Source organism: Eschrichtius robustus, chromosome 12, assembly GCF_028021215.1.
Source record: "Eschrichtius robustus isolate mEscRob2 chromosome 12, mEscRob2.pri, whole genome shotgun sequence".
NCBI classification, from domain to species: Eukaryota; Metazoa; Chordata; class Mammalia; order Artiodactyla; family Eschrichtiidae; genus Eschrichtius; species Eschrichtius robustus.
In genome coordinates this window covers 104,983,029-104,999,094 of record NC_090835.1, presented here as the reverse complement: position 1 = coordinate 104,999,094, position 16,066 = coordinate 104,983,029, and the positions used below count along the sequence as shown (strand labels likewise).

The window sequence follows — 16,066 nt, the reverse complement described above, 5'->3', positions numbered from 1 at the left end:
GTGCACGGGCTTTCTCTAGTTGCGGCGAGCGGGGGCTGCTCTTCATTGCGGTGCGCGGGCTTCTCATTGTGGTGGCTTCTCTTATTGCGGAGCATGGGCTCTAGGTGCGTGGGCTTTAGTAGTTGTGACACATGGGCTCAGTAGTTGTGGCTCACGGGCTCTAGAGCACATGGGCTTCAGTAGTTGTGGCACGCGGGCTCAGTAGTTGTGGCTCACGGGCTTAGTTGCTCCACGGCATGTGGGATCTTCCCGGACCAGGGCTCGAACCCGTGTTCTCTGCGTTGGCAGGCAGATTCTTAACCACTGCGCCACCGGGGAAGTCCCTTAAATATAATTTTAACATCTAGTTGTTAGACGTTGATTCCATCACATATGAGTTAGTGTTTATTAAACAACCCACAATAAATTCATCTATAACAATACAACTAATAATAATTTTTGGTTGAAAGGTTCTACCAGCATTCAAAATCTACAACCAATCCACGACACCACTGAAGGTCTAGCGATAATTTTCTTCTTGTGAATTGTGGTGATTCCGACTTTTCAAATATGTTCCAGGGGTTTTTGGTGTTGTCCATTTGTATTAATCAGGATTCTCCAGAGGAACAGAACCAATAGGGTGTGAGAGTGTGTGTGTGTGTGTGTGTGTGTGTGTGTGTGTGTCTGTGTATAGAGAGAGATGAAATGAGATGATTTATACTAAGAGATTCATTATAAGGAAGTGACTCACTTGCTCATGGAGGCTGAGATGTCCAGATCAAGGAGAGCCAACGGTAGAGTTTCAGTCTGAATCCAAGTCTGAAGGCAGGAGAAGACTGGTGTCCCAGCCCAAAGACAGTCAGGCAGAGGGAAAGAATTCTTTCTTAGCTTTTCTTCTATTCAGGTCTTCAGCAGATGGGATGAAGCCCACTCACATCGGGAGGGCCTTCTGCTGTACTTAGTCAACTGATTCAAATGTTAATCTCATCTAGAAACGCGCTCATAGAAACATACAGAAATAATGTGTAACCAAATACCTGAGGACCCCGTGGCCCAGGTAAGTGGGCACAGAATTACCCGTCACAGCCCTGGGCAGCCAGACTCTGTAGTGGACACCCAGGGTCCCTAGGCAATTCTGATAACTCCTCAGCTTTGTTCTAGAGATGCCACATTTTAGACGTTCCTCGTAAACCACTTGGTCAGTTACTAGTAAACAGCCTTCATTTATACATGACAGTGTAGAAGTATGGAACTGTGCACTTCTCGCCAATCGGGACTGAGTAAAGGACGTGGGCTTTTGGGTGGCTGGCTCTTGGAGGCCAGCTGTGGGCCTTGGCATCATTTACGGAGAATGTTTCTGGGAGCAGTGCCTGTCCCTCCGGAAATGACACCAGCTCCGGGGAGTCCAGTCCTGGCTCTGCACCTCACTGTCTGCGACCTGAGATGAGTCTTCAGCCACTTGGAGCCTCAGTTTCCTTAGTTGACACAAGGACCACTCCTGAGTGTGGCTGGAGAGCCTGGCTGGTGGCTGATGAGCTGGAGACACTCCGCAAGTGTCAGCACCGCTCCCCGCCCCCCCGCCCCCGCCCTAGTTATCTTAAAAATAGATGCCTGGTTAAGTGTACGTCTACCTGTGTATCATCAGCATGAATCAGTGACCTCGTGGGTCCTACCTTTTAGGTCTGATCTATTTTTTTTTTAAGCCACTGCCATCTTTTCCATGGACTGGTTAGTAGTATGTCTCCTGTCATCTTCCTTGAGAGGAGGTGATAGGATTGAGACAGAGCCTCGCTTGGTCCTGTTATGCTTCACCCACTGGTATCACGAGCGAGCTGTTTAGCCATCTGAAGAGGAAAATGCAGTCTCTTTCTCTGTGTCATCTGTCATCATGGCCTAGGCAGAGGGTGATGAGAGACCACGATTTTAAAGTCAGTAGCAGAATGGGTGAACTTTCCTCCTCTGTTAAGTGGCGGTTGTCGTGAGAACCAGTTCGCGCAGGACGCGGTGTTGTCACCACTGTTGGGTTTTGCCTCAACACATCCAGACCTCTAAGCTCTCGTGTGGTTCACGTGCGGCTTCGTGTAACTTCCCCGCTTTGAGGTTTTGAGGTTTCTGATGTGTTCTCTGTATAGACCAGCGCTTGGCAGAATACGAATCTACATCCTTCTCCCACCGGTACCCCTAAGAGAACCCGTAAGAGAAGAAAAGTGCTGGAAAATACACTCCTCATGATGGGTCGGAGTTAATAAAAGGCAGCCAAACAGCTGGATGTCCAAAACACCCAGGAGGCAGAGGTCACTCACCGATGGTGCTGACGACATTTCTGCGGAGAGCAGCCTCCCGCGTGCCAGGGAAACGGCCCCGTGGAGGCGTGCAACTTGCTGTCCCCAGGCTCTTCCTGACACTGGCTTCTCGGGAACATGTGTCCTTGAGGAGCTGAACAGCCTCTGTGATATATTCAACCTGAGTTTTCGCCCGTGGAGGCTTGAGTGAGGGGAGGTTTGGAAAGACCGTGCCGTTCGGTGAGGACCTGCGTGAGTTTGCACCGGAAGGTCTGGGGTGGGGCTCCTGGGAAAGCGTGGACGGAAGCCACTTGGCACTTGAGCTTCTAGCCCTTGTAGCACCCCTGGCAGCCGGTGCCCATTCAGCTGCCTGGCAGAAGTAGCTTTTCAACCTCCAAGGTGTTTTTGTAGCATCTTTCGTCACAGAAGTTGACTGTTTCCCATCTCTTCCCATTACTGCCCTGGCACCAGTCTGGCGGCTGGGAGAGGAGTGACCAGCAGGGGAAGACGCGGTCTGCTGTCCGCGGAGCACGGCCTCGGCACGCCCGTCCCTGGTGCTCAGCCCTGCACCTTGATTACCTGGCATGTGATGTGTCACCAGAAATCCAGGGAATGACAAAACTGATTCAATATCAATTAGCTAAAACAGGAACCGACTTCCCACAGAGACCCCAGGATGGAGCTGTACGTAATGGGGCCCTTTCAAACACTGGTCTTCCCAAATAATGAGCCGTAGAAGATTTCATTTAGGGCCTAGTTGTTTAAAGAAATTAAAAACTGAAATTAGCAGCTGAAATCCACTTGGAGGAGTCTCCTATCCCTTTAATATGTCTGTCTGTTCATCTCACTGAGACATCCCAATCCTTCCTCCAAAGTGATTTGAATACTTAATATTTGCCGAAATGCTTTAGTTGGATTTGAATAACGTAATTGAATTTTTCCTGCTGCATTCAGGGTACGTGAAGGCCTGGGAGTTCCTGTGGTAAGATATGTGGATGTGCTTATTTTTAGAAGTGATTCTTACTTATTTCTCTGTCTGTGAGCCAAGAATTAATAAGCAGTGGGCCTGCCAGACAGATGAGGCTGTATTCATCAGAGTTCCAGGCTTTATCTGTCACTCTCCAGGTGAATGGCTTGTCTCTGGGGCTCAGAGATGATCTGCTCAGTGACAGGTTTGGGTTGAGCTGAACTGGGTATAGATTGGATGCCATGTGTTCTTAGGAAGCTCATCCTAAACAGGATTGTTATAAAGTAAGATCCTGACCGAGTGCCATTGCTTTGTGGACAGCCTAGGGAGAGAGACAGATGAACTAGAAGGTGTACACCACGCAGTCAGCACCGGGAAAGAGGTGTGGCCAGGGCACAGAAGAAGGAAATCTTTATCCCCGCGGTAATCGTGGAAGGCTTACCAAAGAATCTTCCAGAGGAATTTGAAGTTATCCCGGCAGGGAAGGGGGCGCCGTGTTCCAGGTAACGGGAGTAGCAGATGTGAAGGCACGGAGACACAGAGTGTGATGAATCCCTGCAGTGTGTCCAGTGGAGTGGCCGGGGCTCGGAGGAGCGATGGGAGAGGGAGCTGGAGAGAGAGGTATGAACTGTTCTTGAAGGGCCTTCGACGTAACTTTTTGGAGTCTGAGCATTAGTTGAAAAAGAATGAGGAGTCTTAAGTAATTTTTAAGCATAAGAGGGATGTAATCAGTTTGGCATTTTAGAGAAATCTGTAAAGCAGCCCGTGGAATGGAGCAGGGCAGGGCAAGACTGGACTTGAGGAGACTAGATTATTTATAATCATCTAAGAACCAATGCAGGGCAAGCCCAAGAAATGGCACAGGTGACAGATAGGAAAGGGTGAACTTGAGGGGTGATGTGGGATTTACTGGATTTGGTGGCTGCGTATGGGGAAGTGAGGGAAAGGGAAAAGCCACTGAAAATTTCTCTTGGGCTGCCTTCTTGGTACCACTCCCAGAGTTAAGGGTCACGGGGGGAGAAGTGTTTTGGGGTGGGGGTCAGGAGAGTTAGTGGACTTTGGGACATGTTTAGGTGGAGGCTTTGCACACAGACATGTCTGGTGGGCAGGTGCGTGCGCATGTGTCTGGGATGGAGATGCAGGTTTACGCTCCATCGTGTGTGGGTGCTTTAGCCCCGTTCATCTAGGGCGGTTGGCAGACTAAGGCGTGTACAAGCGGAAAAGGAGGCCCGCGGAATAGAAATGTTTAGTGACGCAGAGGAAGGAAAGGGAGGCTGTGAAGGGGACCGAGGAAGAGTGACCAGTTTAACTGTGAGGGGAAGGGTCGTCGTAGCAGGAGATGGGATGAGAGGGAGTTTCGTTTCTTTGGTGGACTGTTGTGTAAAGAGAAGAACTGACCGTGTTTACTAAGGAGAAGGAGCCAGAAGAGAGGTTAAAGGTACAGGAGACGTGGGAGGATTTCTCAGTGAGAAGTGTGTGGGCAGGGTGTCATTGCAGGGGCGTCAGCAGCGCCTAGAGCTGGACGGGAGAAGGGTGCACGTTTTGTTTTTGTTTTCTAATTGGAGGTGGGCGTGAAGGACTGCAGCATGGCTGCATGGCAGGTGCCTTTAGGGGCGGGAATGGGAGGCTGGAAGTGGGGGTCTTATCTGATGACCTCTCTCTTCTCAGGAAGGAAGAAGGCAGAGCCTTTCCTCTAGTGACGTAGTGTGGGTGTAGGACATCTGCAGGAGGGAGGTGCGTGGCTGAGTGCTCTCTGAAGTTCCCTGGAGAGAACAGCACTCCGAGGTTCGGTTCTGGACTCAGCACGTGCCTGTGGAGGCGGTTCTGAATGAATCACGTCATCAGGAAGAAATGCACGAAGCCTCTGCTCTGTTCAGGGCACCGTGACAACGGTCCTTACTCTGGAGGTCCTGCCTGCTACCCAGAGCCTGTCCTGTTGCTCCTGAGTGGGTTAGAAATCGTGCTGGCTTGTCTTCCTCCGCAGTGACGGTGTGAAAGGCTGCTCTTTGGGCTTTCGTGTCGTTTAGCATGCTGGCCTCAGTCAGAGGAGTGTACATCCCCTACGTTCAATTTTGTAATAAAGTTTTAATTTTAGAAGAGCTCTCGGATTACAGAAAAATTGCAACGTAGGTACAGAGTTCCCGTGTACCCCACACCCAGTCCCCCCGGTTGGTGACGTCTTACATGAGTCTGGTATATTTGTCACCGTGGGTGAATCAGAATTCAGAATTCAGAATTTTAAAGAATTACCTGTATTTTGTTTCTTTATTTCCAAACCTTCTGGCTATGGCCTTTTCAGTTACCTTTGACAGTGGGAGGAGCTCTTGTTTACTCATGATTCAGAAACTTGAGTTGAACCAATAATTTGAATGGCCTCCCTCCCTGTGTTTTTGGGATTGTTTTGTCCTAAACCCTGTTTCTTATCTCCTGCAGAAATCACACAGTGGATGCAGAAAAGAAAAATGCTGCGGAGGAAAATAAATACCAACTGGAATTTTATCAAGTCAATATGACCCTGATGTCAGTTATATGTGCCTTATTTAAAAAGTGTTATTACCTAGTACATGCAGTTTGTTAGACAGAAATCTTTTTTAAAAGATGGTTTCATGAACGATAAATAATGAAAAGGCTTTTTTTTTGGTGAAAAGATGGTGTGTCATCACCAGTGATAACACAGTCCCTTATCCTCTGTGCCTCTAGATGGCGCTGATTTTATACTGGCCGGTAATTTACAATCTATACAGTTTGAAATAAAAAAGTCTCTTCTGGTTAAAATTATGTGTGTGTTCACTGGTGTGCTCTCTGGTCTCATGTCCCACTCAGCCGAACACAGAACTAGGAACCCCTTCTAGTTCCTGTTAGAGTACAGTTGTAACAGTCATTCAGGAACAACTCGGAGTTTGCTGGTAATTTTGTAAGTAAGAAGGAGGAGAGCATTTGCATCATGTAATCTGCGGTGAAATCCTCCTGAAAACCTTTTAAATGAACCCCTCCCCTTCTCTCCAAGTCCCTTTTTTTGTTGTCAGCCGGGAGTTGCTGGTCTGAGCCATTCCTCCAGGTAGAACTTAATTCTCTGGCGCTCACGTTCCAGCACCTGGAAGTCTCAAAATCCTTCAGAAAGAAATCCTGTTTGTCATGCAGACGGCTCTTGTATTTTGTGGCACCTTTAGGTTTTCACTTCCCAGCCCGGTTATTTTCCCCCCAAAAGAACCCCTTACGCTCTCCTCAACTGCCAAAGGATTCTCTTTCCTTGTTACTCGGAGACTATTGTTTTTTATTTTTTTCCCGTCTGATTAAGCTGGTAATCTTTTGAGTCACATCCTTCTACATAGAGTCCTACAGCCAAATTAAACAGTTTTAAAATAGCAGCTTGCAGAAATGCTTCATTCTAAGACAAAGCGCATCAGCAGGCCAAAATGTCCTTCGGGTGCCGTTGTTGAGATTTTAATGCTCCTGCTTTTCCACCTTTTCCTCCTCCCCCTGGTCCTCCTGCTTCTCCCCTCTCCCTCTTTATTAAAATGCCTGAATTCATTGCTGTCACCTCATTCAACCTGTGTACCTTAAACTCTTTTGTTTGGCTGTATCACCTGTGATACTTTTCCATGAACATTATCTCGGGTGATCCCTTCACGATGCGTGTTCCCTGCACTTGCATTTGACATTGTGCAGGTAAGGATGCTGTTGTGGTCTGTCTCCTGGGGCTTTAGACGTTTGCTGTCTTACCTCGGGCGAAGATTGACTTAATGAATGTAGAATTAACTAGGCTGGTGGTAAAGTAGGGGCTGATGGGCTGATTGGCTGACCGGCTGGTTAAAATTTCAGATGCTCTTGCAGTGACCTGATTGTATTTGTTCTAATGTTCTGACGCAGAAGTGCTTTGTCACTGGAAAACATTGTATCTGTTTCTCATTCACCTTCCTAGATGTTGTCTTGATGCTGCTACCAGCTTCCTGTTCCCGTACTTCCTTACTTTGTTGAAGTTCTTCAGAAAATGAGCCTGGTTGTTTCTCTGTGGCATTGGGCCGGCCCCCAACCTGTTGCCTGAGCCCAAGCATCTCAGGCAGAAGAGGTGGGATTATTTCATCAGCATTTAGGTCAAGTTAAGATGCAATGAACCTGTGCTCTTATGCATCCGCGCCACATAGGGACTCCTTGAATTCAGGTTTTATTTTGATTATTCTGTGCTCTGTCATCCTTCAGAGTTTTATAAAATGAACAACAACATCACAAACCCATGTCTTTTCCTTCCAGGCGGTTTCTTCTGAACCACTTTTGGGTTTGAGCAGCATTTCTTCCTCTTTCTCACCTGCATTAGGATTATTTCTTTGTCTAGCTCTCAAAGCAGTCTTTTTCCTCATTTCTCTTGCTGTTTTCCTTTGGTTCTCTTCCTTCCTTGGACAAGGAGGACAGGGCTGAGATAACCTGCACTGCACTGGTGTCCTCATAGGGACCCAAGGGTCACCAGCCTCCCTACACCCGATAGTGCCCTTGAGGTTCACGTGGCCTCCACCACACAGGCCCTTCCTGTTACTGGGGCAACACTGTCGTAGCTAACGTTTGGTGCTAGTGCAGTCCTCCTCAAATTACTCTTCACACTGATGCACTGGCACATGTGAAGGCATTCGAAAGGCAGACCTTAATTTTCATTTTTTGAGGGATTGCTTGGCCCTTGGGCAGTAATAATGGCTTAATTGGGATAAACCGTCACTGTTTTATGGAGGGTGCTGCAGCAGCGTCAGTGTGTGGAGCCAGCCTTCCAGGCTTCTCCTCTCTGCTCATGTCTTCTGTCCAGTTCTTAATCCCATCCATCTGACCACAGATCCTTTTCACACCAAAGCCAAAGAGATGATCATGTATATGCTGTCGTGGAAATAACCGTGGAGCCTGGAAGATGGGGTCACAAATCAGAGTTTGGTTTGAAGTCAGGCTTCATCACTTGCTGTGCAACAATGGTCAGTTACTTAACTTCTGTAAGCCTCAAGTTCCCGATATGAGAAATGGGGAAAGAATAAGGATGGTGAGGATGAAGTGAAGCCCTAGAGTAAGTAAGGTGAGCTCTCAGTAAGGCAGCAAATACAGTAAACAATCACTGACTGTTAGCCATTAGTAGCCCAGGCAGCAGCTGCAGCAAAGTCGGTTACAGGGTCGTTGCATCTGCACGGAAACTCAGAGAGAGGCGGCGAGGGAGGGGGGGGGGAGGGGTTGTTTAGCATTAATATGCAAGGTGGACGATATGGATTAAACCAGTGATCAATGGATAATTCTAAATGGCTGAATAGAAAAATGGCTGCTTTGGGAACCACAGACCAGCCCTAAATAACTGCTTGAAGTTTTGCTGCCATCCAAGCCCGATTTATACTTGCCTGCTCATAGGATTTTGCATGGATGTATGTTATTCTTCTGACCATTTGCCTTTTTATTTGCTTTTAAATGTGTGGTTAAAATCTGCGCCATTTTGAAGAATCCTTCTGGCTTTCTGAATTTTAAATTGAATTGGCTTTTGCAATCCATTTTTATTCTTAAGCCTGATTAGAATTAGTTCCCCGCACCTGTTCTTTTCTCATTTGTGAACTACCTGCCCTGGCTTCTGTAAGCTGTTCCAGTAGGGGTGGAATTTGTCTTCTGGGTCGTTGAGGTTTCTGCAAGGACACTTAAGAAAATGTCAGAGAAATAGAAGAAATCCTAGTGGAAAAACAAATGACACAGCCTAATGTGTGCAGTTAATGGAAATCTAATTTAATTTTATCACCAGCGGATGTCTCTCAAACAGAAAGCTAAGTGAGAGGCAGCCACTTTAAGGGCCCTGGAACCAAGGCTGAGATGAGTGATCTATTCCCAGCGGGGGAATAATTGGCTAAGTGATCTTAGCTTCTCTGGGTCTTCACCTCTCTGCAGTTCATTTCCTTATTTGGGGTTGGCTGGGCTGCTCTCTCAGGTCCCTTCTAGCTCCAATGTTGCATTTCCTCTAGAAATAAGAGCTGGCTTGTGTATATGGTTTTATTCTCCTGTGCTGTATTGTGCTGACGGTGTTATGAATTACTGCTTTTCCTTCTTTCAGAGTTTTCCAAACTTTAGTATACGTTATGGGTATTTTTTGGTTATACCTATGTATTGTAAATACTGTAGATATTCGTTTTTAAAAAGTAGTCTTCAAGCGACTGACTTCTTTTACTTAGCATTGTCCTGAGCCGTACTACCTGGGGGAAGATACTTTGAGATGATATCATCTTTCTCATCATATTTTGCCCCAGTAGCTTTATCATCCATTGCTAATTATTGTCTGAATGATTACTACTCTGGTGTTTGCCAAATGATTGTTTTCTTTATCCATCATTCCTTTTGAAATTATTTTTTAGAATTTTACTTTTACGAAGATCTTTAATTGAATAAATGTATATGGGAGAAGGTAATCATTTATATTAGCATGGTTTCATGTGGATATTTCTTGATTTTGTGGGTTCATTACTAAAATTATTTGTTTTGTTGCTCAAATTGACCCAGATTCGGCCATTGGGAGCCTCTTCAGGTAGTCTTCAGTGTCCTTTGACATGTTCTCATCAGTTTTTGGCCCCAAATGATGTCCCAGGTTCATCTTATATTTTCTCTGCCCCAGCCCTGAAAGTCATTCATTTCTCTAAGGAGCCCTGCTTTTTTTTTTTTTTTTTTAAATTAAAAAATGGTATTTAGAAACCCAGACCTGAGTGCACCTATTGCTACTGGGATGTCACCACTTCTAGGTCCCCCTCAAAGGACAGAAGTGGGCAATATATGCACACCTACTTCTGTTTCTATATCTATCTGTATATGTGTTTAGAAACATGAATTCACATGGGTACCTCCAATTCCAAGTCACTACCACGTGGCTTATTCTAGCCCCTCCCCATTTTCTTTGACAGTGACTGTGAGAAACCTGGTTCCCTTTACCCACGATATATTTACTTACTTGATCAGTTCTTGAATGAACATAAGGTAGTTTCAGAAAAATGAACACATACCTCTGCGGAACAAAGTTTACTATCTAGTGTACAATACTTGCTATGATTATTTTGTCTTTAACCTTAGAATATCCAGTTAAAATACTGTTTTGCAAATTTACTTGCTTCAATTCTTTTCTTCTCCACTCTCTTCCGTGTGGCTGTGTCAGTTGTTTAGAGTAGAATTGGCTCTATTGTTGCTGATCGTGTTCCATTTTGAGTTTTCACCACATCTGGGTGGATTTTAATTATTATTTAAATGTTTTGAGTACATAGAATGTTAATGTGATTCCACAAGTCAGAACTATACAAAAAGTCTACTTAGCAGAGTGTCGTCACTCCTCTCTTCGCCCCCTTCCCACCGCCTCCTCTTTTTACTCCATCCTATTCCCCGGCTCTTTTCATTCTGCGGTCTGCTACCACCCACTTTCTGGTAGGCAGTGAATCTCTTTCATTTCTGATTCATCATTTCTTTGAAGTCTATTTATTTTTGTTTTATACGAATGAGCAGGTTCATGTATATTTTATTATTTTCCCTTCTTTCTTACATGAAAAGTACCGTAATAAGTTTTTAAAAAGTAGCATATAATGTACGATCTTCACACTTTGGTTTTTTCACGTAGCAGTGTAGCTTAGAATCGTTACATATCACTTCGGAGACGTCATCCTCATTTTTTATTAGGTCTCTTAAGTACTCCATTGTATGGGTAGACCATAGTTTATTTAACATCTCTCTTTCATATGGACATTTCTTTGTTTCCAGTACTTTGCAATTATAAACAATGCTACAGTGAAAACCTTGTTACGTATATATTAATTCTGGAGGTGTATTCAGGGTGCATAGCCAGAAGTGGAAGAACTAGGTCAGGAGGTGAATTGCAAATGTAGTTTTGTTGGATATTGCCAAATTTACCTCCAAAAGGGTTCTACCCATTTTCACTTCCATCAGCAGTGTATGAGAGTACATCTTTACCCAAGCCTCACGAAAAGAATGTTGTCTTGCTTTTCAATTTCTACCAATACAACAGTTTAAAAATAATGTCAGTGTTGTTTTAATTTGCATTTCTCTGTTTGAATATGTTTTCATAGGTTTAAGGGTCATTTTCATATATATATATATATATATATATATTTTTTTTTTTGGTGAATTGTCTGTTCATGTATTTCTCCCATTTTCCTATTGAATTTTTGGCCCTTAAACCAATGAGTTTATTCCACTTTCACTCTCTCTTCTTCCAGTTTTTGGTTCTATTATTTCTACTTTGTCATGACATATAAGAATTGTATTTTAATCTTCCAACTTAATATCTGGCTTTGTTTTAGTCTCACATCTACCATTTCATGTATTAATGTGTTATCCGTCAGTTTTTTTTGGGGGGGGGGTTTGAAATTTTCCCAGTTGTCTGTTGCTTGAGTAAAGCCCATGCTTTGGTGGATCCTTTAGAAAGAGCTCATTCATGTGAAATTCCCTGTGCTCTTGTATGTTTAAAGCTTTTTCTATAGACTTGGTACTGAAAGGGCAGCGTTGCTGGGTATAAAATTCTTGGTCCTTTTTTTTTTTTTTTGAGTTGTTTGAAAATGTGAGGTCATTGTTGCCTTTTTTGTATGTTGTTTTTGAAGAGTCTGATGCTAGTCCAGTGGCTTTGCCTTTCTAAGTTGTTTGATCTTTTTGCTTGGAGGCCTTGAGGATTTTTTCTTTTCATCTTTTTTTTTAAACTTTGGGTTTATTTATTTATTTATTTATGGCTGTGTTGGGTCTTCGTCTCTGTGCGAGGGCTTTCTCTAGTTGCGGCAAGTGGGGGCCACTCTTCATCGCGGTGCGCGGGCCTCTCACTATCGCGGCCTCTCTTGTTGCGGAGCACAGGCTCCAGACGCGCAGGCTCAGCAATTGTGGCTCACGGGCCTAGTTGCTCCGCGGCATGTGGGATCTTCCCAGACCAGGGCTCGAACCCGTGTCCCCTGCATCGGCAGGCAGATTCTCAACCACTGCGCCACCGGGGAAGCCCTCTTTTCATCTTTGAAGTCTAATAATTCTACCAGGATATGTCTTACATTTGGTTCTTCAGGTATCCATTTTACGTGGTGCCCATTATTTCTCCTCTGCTGTTTTGTTTTTCCTCTTTCACTGACTCCAATTATATAAACGTTATTTCTTCTTTGCCTGTCTTCCATTTCCACCGTTTTCTCTCTGATTCTTCTTTCTTTATCTCATTGTCCTTTTCTTGGTTGTTTTCCTGCTTTTCTTCAATTCTTCTTGCTAAACCTTCGAGTCCATTATTCCTTTCATATCTTGTAATTTAAACTTAAGTTCTGAGACGATTTTTTTTCTTCTCTTTCTTTCCTCAGTTCACAGTTTTCTGTTTTTCATTCATTTTTGTTCTTAACATTTGCATTTCTGGCTCAAGCAATGTTCCCAAATGCTTGTTTGAGCAGATTTAATTTAGTTTTCAAGTATCATCTTACACTTTTCTTCTGCTTCTTGATTTTCTTTTTTGGGGGAAGAAGGTTAGATTTTCATCATTTGAGCTGTTTTGAGTGAATTTTTAAATTTTTTAATTCTTTGTGATAATTTTCTACAGTTCTGTTGAAGTTTTTTTTGTTCCTTTTTGTGGGCTGTTGGTTGTTTAGATTTTGTAGTTCTCTGGTGCCCTCTTCTGTTAGTGTAGCAAAGTGCAGAGTCTTTAATGGAATTTTTTTGTTTGTTTTAGTGGAAGATGGGGAATAGTTTTGAAAATCCTCTAATTTTTTAGGTTTGTTTTATTTTATGCAACCCTAAATTTTCTCTTTTGCTTCTTTTACTCCTCCCTACCCAATGGCCAAAAAATATCTTACTTTCTTTTGCCCCTTTCTCTTCCATTGTAACCATGCCTTTTGAAAACCATAGCTTCAGATTGGGCATACATTTGAGTCCCTTTTCTGTAGTCCCTCATCAGATCTGCTAGGATACTCTTAGGATGTTCACACTTACTCCTTCTGGTGGTGATTTTAGATCAACCTAGTTCCTCACTGGTTCCCTTCTTCTCTCTTCCCCTCGGTTTTTCTCAGCTTGTCCTTAATTAACCCAAATGAAAAGAGCAGGGTGGGAGTATAATAGCACTGTTTCTCTATGGCAGTTAGCTTTGCTTCCTTCCTTTCTTCCTTCCTTCTTTTTTACATACAATTATTTGAAGTTGGGTCACTGTTCTGTTTCCTTCTGAGGGCATGGTGTTTAGTTGTTTAATTTTCTGTTTTTGTTGTTCCAGGTTATTTTTAGAGGAAATATTGAAAGACATAGACTTTGGCAGCTGCATTGTCTTTAGCTCTCATAGGAATAATTTGAGACCTTGGGAAGTAGAATCTTTTTTGTGAAAAGATTTGTGTCTGATTCTGCTGAGCAGCACTTAGAGGAACCAGCACTCTGGGGTTGCCTTAGTCCATTTTCACAGCCTGAAGTTCTCTCTGTTACCCAGGTAAGGTGACACCTGGCTGGAAGTCTTTATAAGAACTAGTCACTTTTGTATTCATTCTTACCATGAGGATACATCCTTCAGAGCATTTATCTAGCATCCCAACTTGGTCAGACACTGTGGGCTTCCAATTTGGCCTCCCTTTTATTGATAAGCTGTCACAACCAATGTTCAGTGTCCAGTTGAAATTGGGATAGGCAGATAGTCTCAGTATTTCTGTCTGGCTTCGTGCTGGGCTTTTTTCTGGCTTTGTGCTTCCTCACAGAGTTTTGTGTAGTAAATCCTCTCTCTTGTGTTACTTCTTTGATGCTTTTAAGAATTTTTGTATTTTTTAGTAGCTTTATCAGGAGATTTGGTTCTAATTTTCCAGCCCGTTATTACCTTGAAACAGCAACTGTTTCATTCTTTTATTAAAATAATTTTTGATTTCATGGGACTTTGGGTGGAAAGAATGATAGATTGATTTGGTCAGTTCTCCATGTTGAGTCAGTCTCCCAGCAGGTGAAGACCTGCTTTGTTGTTAAAGATGGAACACTTTATTTTAGTGCTTAAGCAGCTTCAGACTGATGACAGCTGTGATTAGTAATGGTGATTGTGATGACCTTGAGGACAGTGTTTTAGCCTTTGCAATGTGCCAGGTACTCCATGCTTTCCATGCATTATTTTATTTAATTATCATGAAGTCTCTTAATTTATTATTCCCATCTTTCAAACCATTACCTGAAGCTCAGCTCCCATATCACTTTTTGGAGTTTACTGGGTAGCAAATGGCAGAAACACATTTTAGGCCTTGTCCTGACCTTTGGAATTACAGGGTAGCAAAGTCCAGCACACTTCCAGTTTAGGAGGGCTTCATAGGACTTCGTTCCTAGACTGTGCTTTCTTACCTAGTCTCAGATCACACTGTAAGGACAGTGAAAACCCGAGTCACTGGTATTTCCACTAGCATGGAGAATAATGTGTCTTGTGAGGAAATGACTGCAAATAAGTTAGTGCAAAAGGAAAATGGAGAGATGAGCAAAGATCAGAATGGTGCCTTTTAATTTCCTAAAGGCTCTCCATTACGTGTGGCATAGTGCCTTGTTCAAAGTTGATACCAAATGAATGTTAATATCAGTATGTTCATTGACTCTAAGACTTACTGGGTTTTGTTTCCACATTATGTTTTTTGATATAGACTGGTCAGGCTATTCTTTTTATTTACTTATATTATTCTTCTTGGTTTACAGTTATTTGCTGGCATAAAGGATGGAGAAAACCTGCAGCTTTTTGAACAGAGTTCTCGCTCTGCCCATAAGCAGGAGACACATACCCTGGAGGCCACGAAGCTTGTAGAGTTTGACCTTAAGCAAACACTTACCAGGCTTATGACACATCTTTTTGGAGATGGTAGGTACTAAATGCCTTTGTCTTTGGGGGCTTAAATATTCAACAGTTACCATCTTCCTGAAATCATTAAGCCTACTGTGTCTAGACTTTTTGCTCTAAGTTGTGGCTTAATGGTTTAGGTCCTTAGTGAGGTAGAACTTACGGATTTCCTGGTTCATTCCGTTTGAGGAGCAGGAGGATATGAAAATGCAATTAGCTAGAGAAAGAAAAATGATTACAGCCTTTCATAAGAATGATAATGGATTGAGATCAGTATCATCGATGGGGAGGAAGTGAACAGGCTGATTAATGTCAGAGTATTAATATACCTCAGCCGTTGCTGAAGGGGTGATTGCGTGCTTGTATCACCTGCCAGGATGCTTCTCAGGGGAGATGCAGGGTGGGGAGGGGAGGTGCCCCAGCCAGGCCCATGTTAGGAGCTTGAAGGATGAGGGGATGGTGTCACAGGAAGCGGGCTGTGTGCTCTCACAGCGCTCACAATGGGTAAGTGTTCACAGTGCCCTCGGACCTGGCTTTTCTCCCTCACTCTGAAGGGAAGTGCCGTGCTCTTACTTCAGGCATTTCGGGGGGTCTTTTAATTGTTTTATCTGGGGTCGGGGTGCTAGATGCTGAAAAATGTCTCGGTAAACCTGTCTGGGTCCGAGCAGTCTGGATGTCCTTTAGCGTAGTAATAGCCATAGTAGTGATGATGACAGTCAGAGAGAGTAATGAATAGTGTCAAATGCTGTATTAAGCACCTTTACAAGGATTTTTTGTTCTGACCTGCATCTGTGATGTAGGTGTTATTATAATCTCCATTGTTTTTTTGAGGAGGGAACCTGGACCCAGAGCAATGAAGTACCACGTGACCACATTGCAGCTCGGGAGTATTTGAGGCCTGCTTTGAGCCCTGTCGTTTTGGCTTCCGAGCCCATGTTAGACGTTAGCTCTTTTGAAAGGAGAGACAGAGATCATTTCAATAATATTCCTGAGACTGTGAGGCTTACGAAAGCCATGATGTTAAAAAGATGGGGCCTCCCCCTGGGTGTT

The 16,066-nt window shown here is 43.8% G+C and overlaps 1 protein-coding gene across 4 annotated transcripts in view; it reads left to right on the top strand.

Moving 5' to 3' along the window:
- FARS2 (phenylalanyl-tRNA synthetase 2, mitochondrial) overlaps positions 1–16,066 on the top strand; it is a 393,466-nt gene that overhangs the window by 94,004 nt on the left and 283,396 nt on the right. For all 4 annotated transcript variants that reach the window (XM_068558492.1, XM_068558489.1, XM_068558490.1 and 1 more), the window contains exon 4: positions 14,878–15,037. In XM_068558492.1, the coding sequence (XP_068414593.1) occupies positions 14,878–15,037 (160 nt within the window). The remainder of the gene's footprint in view (positions 1–14,877; positions 15,038–16,066) is intronic.